The sequence below is a fragment of the Malania oleifera genome, chromosome 8 (assembly GCF_029873635.1).
Source record: "Malania oleifera isolate guangnan ecotype guangnan chromosome 8, ASM2987363v1, whole genome shotgun sequence".
Classification (NCBI taxonomy): Eukaryota; Viridiplantae; Streptophyta; class Magnoliopsida; order Santalales; family Ximeniaceae; genus Malania; species Malania oleifera.
Genome location: NC_080424.1, coordinates 25248694 through 25257413, shown reverse-complemented (window position 1 = coordinate 25257413; position 8720 = coordinate 25248694). Strand labels below are relative to the sequence as shown.

General features: G+C 34.4%; 1 protein-coding gene across 1 annotated transcript; it reads left to right on the top strand.

The window, feature by feature from the left end:
* Positions 1-3376: 3376 nt before the first annotated feature.
* On the top strand, positions 3377-7447 carry LOC131161887 (flavonol synthase/flavanone 3-hydroxylase). The gene is made up of 3 exons (XM_058117902.1): positions 3377-4406; positions 6147-6474; positions 6792-7447. Exons 1-3 carry the CDS (start codon positions 3949-3951, stop codon positions 7002-7004), a joined length of 999 nt encoding a protein of 332 aa, XP_057973885.1. The 5' UTR covers positions 3377-3948; the 3' UTR covers positions 7005-7447.
* The last annotated feature ends 1273 nt before the right edge of the window (positions 7448-8720 follow it).

Below are 8720 nucleotides of genomic sequence, written 5' to 3'. Positions count from 1 at the left end.
TATAATAGTATTTTTAAAACTACTATTTGAATTAATATGTGAAAATGAGCATATGGTATTTTGTATGAAAATTATTCTAATATAAATATAAGATAAATTGTGTGGCATTTGAGGAATATTAAATTTGATATTTTGGTGTGTGAAATTAATATATTATGAATATTAGATGAAAATTGTGTGGCATTTGACGTGTATTGAAAAATGTGACATAACGATGAGTAATTTTTGAGAAAATATTGAAATGAGAATTATTGATGTGATTAGTGAAAAATAATGAAATATGGTATTTATATGTGAGTGGAAATATTTTGCATGAAAAATGAGATTTTACAAATTACTGATATGAGTATTTTGAGAAATGTTGAAATACGCGAAACACGATATATGTACTATTATAAGATGAATTAAGATATACTGATTCGAGATTAATGATGTATATTGATATGGAAATATTGAAACGTGAAAATGAAAACGTGAATTCTGAAACGTATATATTGAAATATGATTATTGAAATGTCAATACCGCATAATGATTGCGGGTATGTGGTAGTGAACCCTGATGGATGGTTGTGAAAATCCTAATGATGGGTTGTGATATTGAGCACGGTACCGTTGCTAGTGGTGTAATGCAACTACACGGACTCTTGGAGCGTGTGACGTGACAGTCGACTGAACTGTTTAGTAGAGTTGTTGTGCCCCGTGAGTTCGGATCAAGGATATAGGCCGGTCAGTCGTATTATAGATGCGAGATGTTTGGTATGATATTTTGATCTAACAGGGTCAGCCAACCGCGGTTAGATCCAGCCTTTAAGCCGCACAACCTTGACCACGGAGGGAAGTATGATGTGGAAAGAAAAATCCTTAGGGTAGTCATGAGTTACAGACGTGATGTTGGTACTGGGTACCAAGGATATTCATGAGCTGGATAGTGAAATGGAAATGGAAAGTAAAAGAATGATAAAATTAGTTAAAATGAGAAATGAAAAAGATAATGGTAATTGAGAAATAGAGAATGATAAATTGGGAAATAGATCCATGTGAGTTAATAACATAAATAATTGAGGTGAAGTGAAACTCTCCACCTGAGGGCTTACTGAGTAAGGTGAGTATCCTGATGATATCAGATGTGGTTGTACCTGGTTGCATAACGTGTTAGGGCAGAGGGAAGCTACCTGTATGGGCGGGTAATTTTTCCTATTCTCAGGAACTTTGCGGGTAAATATATGTTGGAAATGAATAAACTTGAGAAATGATTTTAAAGCTTATAAAAACTTGTGTTGTATATTTATATGATTATGAGAATGTGTATATCAGTGTATTTTCTTAAATGAAATGATGATTTAAAAAGTAAAGTGTGTTAAAACTAAACTCATATTGCCACACACTGTAAATAATTTATTACTTCTTACTGAGATGTGTCTCACCCAAATTATCTAATTTTTTTAGGGAATAGGGATAGACCAGGTGATAGAGCTCCGAGACCATAGGGTGCTGAGATCCTGACACACAGGATGAGTTCTTGGACTAGGGAGGTGTAATTTCCCTAGGATTGTGTTGTTTTGGGTATGTGATGGTGATGTATATATATGTATGTTGATACTCTGAGTATTGTATTCTGACTGTTATGTATATATCGTCTTCCGTTGTTAGGGTGTATAAATGGAATGACTATTTACCCGATACCCAACGCAGGTCAGGTCATATAGGTAGTAACCGAGTTGTCGACGTGACTAATTTATGAATATTGTTGATGATGTGTGAATATTTATTATTATTTATAAAAAAAATTGGTACGAAAATCGAGGCGTCACGATATGACACTAACATGATGGGATAAACGCGTTGAACAGTCAATGAACGTTTGAAATTTTTGAACAAGAAATAACTTTTCATAAGTCGGTTCTTCCTTAAAATTGACTTTTGGAAAGTTGGTTCTCCTTGACACGAAGCAATGTGACACTGGCTTTGTTGAAACGCTAATCGTTCCATTATTTTGAAAGGGAACCGACTTTCCGTAAGTTGTTTTGGGTTTCCATAAGCTATTTTGGGGAGAACAAATTTATGAAAAGTTGATTGGGTACATTTCTATAAATATATATATATATATATATATATATATTCCACCAACAATCGTATAGTTGTGTTTATTATATTTTAAATTTTATTATTTCTATTAAAAAACTCTCAAAATGTTAGATTTTGGTATTATATGATATGTCATATGGAGCAAACATGGGAAGGCATGTCATGTCAACATCTTTTAATTAATTTTAATTACTCAGTGATTAAAATATTATACTAAAGAGTGAATTATACTAAAAAGATATTAGGTGCACCAAGTATATACACTAAATCTAATATGATTTTATCTTGTGTATAAAAAAAAAAAAAGTTATCTATATATTTAATTAAAATACATATAAATTGTGAAATTTTATTAGATTTGATGTATACACCTAATTTACCTAATAATTTCTCAAACCACAACACCTACCTTTGTCAAAATTTTACTCTGAAAACATACAATGTACTATTTTGACCTAAAGCTTAAACTCTTAAGTCCTAAACTCAACTAAATATATAATTATATAAACTTACTCTTTATTTTACTTTTTAAGCATGGGTCAAACTCGATCATAAATAAAATTCTCAAACAGAGTCTATTTCGTAATTTGAATTTCTAACATTAATATCAACCGAATGTCCGGATGCAAGATGCCCCAAGTGAATAAAGGAGCAGTAGGGTTGGTGATGGGGCAAATAGCCAGCTAGGGTGGAGTGTGGAGTCGCTCCTTTCACCTAATCTCTCTTGTCATCAAAAGAAAACAATGTTTTGAAATCCAACTATTAAAAAGCACGTTTTATAAGATAAATTTATATGGGTCAAGACAGACAACACTTCACCGAGTTGAGTCAACTCTAATGATACCATTATATATATATATATATATATATAGATATCACTCAAAGATAAGATTAAAGACCATGTCATTAGATGTTTATTAGAGAGATATTGAACTTAAAAAATAATTTAAACTCCAATCATGTGAAATATTTTTTATAGGATACCTCAATAAAATTAGGCCCACGCTGTTCCACGTATTCACTTTTCCAGAGAGAGAGAGAGAGAGAGACCTAAAGGGTTCTGGAAATGCAAGCGGCCACATTAAATTGGAAGGCAATTGTCAACCTCGAAAGGAGAGTGGCATTAATACTTATGAGTACGATGCCATAACAAAGATGGTCGACCCAACCACTGCTGGAGTTCTCAAGTTGCCAAAGGAGAGTGGCATTAATACTTGGGAGTACGATGCCATCAATATTATAATTAAACAAACATGGTATACCCACCTAATCAGCGTAGCTGGGGTTCTCTAGTTGCAAACTTGTAAACATGCATCGGGTGAACCCTGTTCTTCCACCAAACTCCTCCCCACCCCTTCACTTCCCTGCTTTTTCTTTTCTGTTCTTTTCTTTATATTTTTTCCAGTTCAATTTCTTTTTGTTTTTATTCTTGTTTTTATTATTATTGGTATTCATTAGTTGATGACCCATCTTATCCGGGGTTTTCTGTTAAACTGCAGCTTAATTTTTTAAAGAACACATATAATCATATATAAAGCTACGTACGTGCGTGGAAGGAGATCGAGAAATGAAATATACGATCTAGAAACAGCTACGTGGTAGAAGTAGAGCACCCATCTTCCCTCCACGCTCGCTCTTTCTTTACCGTCCGCTCCCTACCAGCCAGCCAGCACCCTCTCTATGCATTCGTGGTTTCTCTCAAACAATTCACGTGTCTGTATATGAACACACACACACACACACACACACTATATATATATATACACACACACACACACACACAACAGCAACTTTCATGCTCAGCCATCGCATGAAATAAACAAGAGAGGGAGGGAGAGAGATCTGCAAAACAATCAAAGGAAAATGGGGGCAGAGAGAGTGCAAGCCATTGCTTATGCGTCAAACGGCACCATCCCGCCGGAGTTTATAAGGTCAGAGGACGAGCAGCCGGCGATCACGACGGTGCACGGGGCGGTGCCGGGGGTGCCGACTATAGACATTGGGGAGGGGGAGGAGAAGGTGATAGAGAGGGTGGTGGAGGCGAGCAGGGAGTGGGGGATGTTCCAGGTGGTGAACCACAGCATACCTGGGGATGTCATAGCCAAGCTGCAGGCTGCAGGGAAGGAGTTCTTCGAATTGCCTCAGGAAGAGAAAGAGGTGTACGCCAAGCCGCCCGGGTCGCAGAGCGTGGAAGGCTACGGAACCCTCCTTCAGAAAGAAGTTGAGGGCAAGAAAGGTTGGGTGGATCACTTGTTCCACAAGATTTGGCCTCCCTCCGCCATCAACTACCGCTTCTGGCCCCAAAATCCTCCTTCCTATAGGTAACTATTATACATAAATACGTACATATCTTAATTAATCTCTCCTCGTCATTCTTTTCTTTTTAACGTTTCTCTTTGGCATGAGTTTTTTTTCTTTTTTTCTTTTTTTAAAAGAGTGGAAAGTCACCATAGCGGTCTAATCTCAAATTTATTAATAAGAGGACATTTGAGATTTACATAATAACCAATAAAACACTCTATACATCAAACCAAATAAAAGAAGAAAACAAATTTATACCGAAATCAAAAGGAAATCAACTAAACATATCTTATATAAGCCGTACTCATCTTATCTAATCTATACAAATCTTTGATACTTATAGGAAATTGACTACTATTTATAAACAAGTTATTCCTCTTCATGACACCTTATCGATTCAAAGCATCTGTCACTTTATTCCCTTATCTTTCATAGGTTCATGCATCTAAATCATGGCAATAGTTTTATGAAAACGATTTTAATCCGTCATTAAACTATATATTCTAACTTTTTTGCTTGAACTTTTTTATATGTTTACTCACTAGGAGGCATGCAATTTAGGGGCAAGTATTCAACGCAAATGTTGGGCATACATATGCAACATATATATTCACAAGAGTTTCGTGAAAAGGATCTGTTGGGCATACATATGCCATAGATATTCACAAGAGTTTTGTGAAAAGGATTTGTTGGGCATACATATGCTATTCACAAGAGTTTTGTGAAAAAATATGTGTACTTTCTATTGAGTTTTGTGAAAACAAGACTTATCTATCATTTAATTATTTTTAACTCTTTTTTACCCTCAACTTTTTATTATGAATAATACTACACTTATCTACTAAATTTTATTTATTTTTATTAAAAATAAATAAAAAATTAATTTTTAGAAGGTAAGTATAATATTTTTGGAATTATTTTTTAAAAAAGTGGCCTCAACTTTTTATTTGTTTGCTCACTTGAAGAATGCAATTTAGTATATATATATATGCGGAGGGTTTCTAGGATTTTTTTTTTTTGAAGATTTCTTAGTTTGGAACCCAACTAAATAGTGCTTACTGCTGATCATTAGAGTACAATATAAAAAATTGAATGGTCGTAATTAACAATGTAATTTCAAAGGACAGCCTTTGTCGGTACGACCCATCCATACACATCAAGAATAAGTCTTCATTTCTAAATTTATTCCCCCGCTTAGTACGTAAAAGGACACCGAAAAGAGCCGTGACGTTGACTCGTTAAAGCATGCATGGAAGATGCGTGCCCACAAAAAAATATACATAAGCTAAAAGTATAGTTTTAAAAAATTTTCTTTAATATTATGCACATGCTTTCATAGACAAATAAATTAAATAAAAAGTTTCCTGGGGTAAATAGCAAATTTTTTCCACATAATATATATATATATATATATATATATATGCGTAGGGGTTGACTCAAGTGATAACACTACGAGTTATTATTTTAATGATCTAAGTGCATGGATTTAATTATCGCTTGAGAACTTATTTCGATAAATTATTAAGAATGCGTCGATAGACAAATAAATTTTATGAAAATATGAGTAGTACACTCATAATAAATGTCAAGAGTCTTGTGGTTGATTATGTCTAAGCGAGTCATTGCTCGGTCATCCATTATTTGGTTTTGTTTTTTTATTTAATAAAAGGATCAATTTAATTAGGAAGGAATGGGCGGTATGTGTATGTATATATATGATATTATGATGTGAGAATGTGTATATGTAATTACGATTGCAGAGAAGCAAACGAGATGTATGCAAAGCACCTGCATGGGGTAGCGGACAAGCTGTTGAGAAGCCTGGCGATTGGGTTAGGGCTAGAAGAGGGGGAAGTGAAGAAAGCAGTGGGTGGGGAAGAGCTGGTGTATCTGATGAAAATAAATTATTACCCGCCATGTCCTCGTCCTGACCTGGCACTTGGGGTGGTGGCCCACACCGACATGAGCGCCCTAACCATTCTCGTCCCCAACGAGGTCCAGGGTCTCCAGGTCTTCAAGGATGACCACTGGTATGACGTCAAATACATCCCCAATGCCTTGGTTGTCCACATTGGTGATCAAATGGAGGTCCTCTCTCTCTCTCTCTCTCTCTCTCTCTCATATTCAATATAGGTAGTTGTTTCTTAGTAAAACTATGAATTTTTTGTATCGTCAATAATAATAATAATAATAATGATGATAATAGTCTAGGAAAATAAAGGCACAGTCAGGTTGTACTAATTCTATGTATAATGTTTCAGATTAAAACTACTTACTGGATAGCTTCAAATTCCCTTGTATGGCACCATGATTTGAATTTTTATTTGCGTTTGTATGCGTTCTTGAGATCGATAAATGGGTTGATTAATGAATTGACATGGGTGTTTCAATTAATTAACCCACAGATAGTGAGCAATGGAAAATACAAGAGCGTTCTTCACCGGACGACGGTGAACAAGGAGAAGACGAGGATGTCGTGGCCGGTGTTCTTGGAGCCGCCGCCGGACCTCGTCGTGGGTCCTCACCCTAAGCTCGTCGACGAAGGGAAGCCTTCAAAATATAAAACCAAGAAGTTCAGTGACTATGTCTATTGCAAGCTGAACAAGATTCCTCAGTAACCGAGACAAGTCCATCTCCCCCTTCTTCCCATCGTGTCTGCGATCGCGTCAGGAAGAAGGAGTTGCTTCCTTTAACCATTATTTAGGAGTGCTCCCCTAAATAATTTCTCTGTTTTTTGTTGCGGAAAATAATTTTATTTTTTATTTTAATTTTTAAAAAAATTATAAAGATAGCATCTTCTTTTTAAGTTTTTCGGCACTGGCATAGAAGAGTTGAAAATTATTATTTTCAAATTTTCTATGTAAGTACTGAAAATTTAAAAAAATGAGATGATATTTTTATAATTTTTTAAAAAATTATAAATATATGCATGCCCTAAGTTTACTTTCTAGATTTTCAGCTCGTTTGTAATTATGGTCTGGTAGTAATCCATTAATGTAAGTTGTATGCGTGCTACTATTGTACCTTTTGATCAAATTATGGTAACTAAGATTTTTGTTAAGACTTGTGTTAATTCATATCTGCATTAATTGCAGGACTGCATATTGTTCCTTTTTTTTTAAAATGTTTTTAACTCATATATAAGAAAATTGAAAATTAAATTGATATTTTTAAAAATTATTTCAAAAATGTTAATAAGACTTAATTATTTTTCACATTTAAATGTTCCCTTAATTTTCATTATTGTTCAATTTAGTTTCACTATTTCTTATTCAAGGCAAGATGGTGTACATTTTCCTACAAAATTGCATTATGGGGGGTTATTTTGTGGCAATATAATGGGCAGAAGATCATTTCAAATTGTGACTATTTGAGAATATAGATGTTGATCAAATGAGAAAAGGGTTATCTTATGATGGATTTGAAATTATGATGTAATCCCAAGAGAGGGGTGAATTGGGTTATTTAAAATTTGTTTGCAAAATTCCTTTTTTATTTTAATCCTTGATTATTTAAAATTCAATGATTTACACAAACAATATATCTATTCAACGACCTTATTATATCAATCGGGAGTTCTAGATATGAGCACGAATATGTATATGAATGTAAAGATCAATACAATCTGAATTTACAATATGAAATCAAGAATTAATAAATTCAGTGAAGTAATTATTCAGAATATGATTTTCAGCTGGACTCATTGAGATTTATAGAAAAATGATTTTAGCATTGAAGGTTTGTTTATCTCAGCAAGTATACTTCAATAAAATGATTAAATATCAATCCTTTTTTACTTCAGTTGATTTAATCAAAGATTTAAAAACCTTAATGTTGTGAAATGAATCGTATAATGAAGATGCACAGTGGAATAAACAAGTGAATGTAAATAACACACACAACTAGGACAAGATCAACACAAAGATTTATGTGGTTCGGCAAAGTCTACATCCGCGGAAGCAATGACACACATATATAGAAGTTCCTAAGAGATTTCCCCCCGTATACCCAACCACCCAACGTTCAAAAATTCAAATTTTAGAAAAACTGCCGTAGCCTAGGCGCCTCTTGTCGACAAATACAGGGCCTCGTTGACAAGACCAAAATGAACCTTCGTCGACGAATATAGGGCTCTCATCAACGATGTTAGAAGTCTAAAAATTTCCTGCTCTCGGTAATTGTTCATCGACGAGCTTCAGAACCTTCGTCGACGAAACTCTGCTGTTCCCTCGTCGACGAGCATAGGCTCCTTGTCAACAAGTCCTGCTATACTGCCCCCTTCATGTTTTTCCTTCTTCATTTTTTACTTATCAAAACAGAAGTATAAGAGCCAT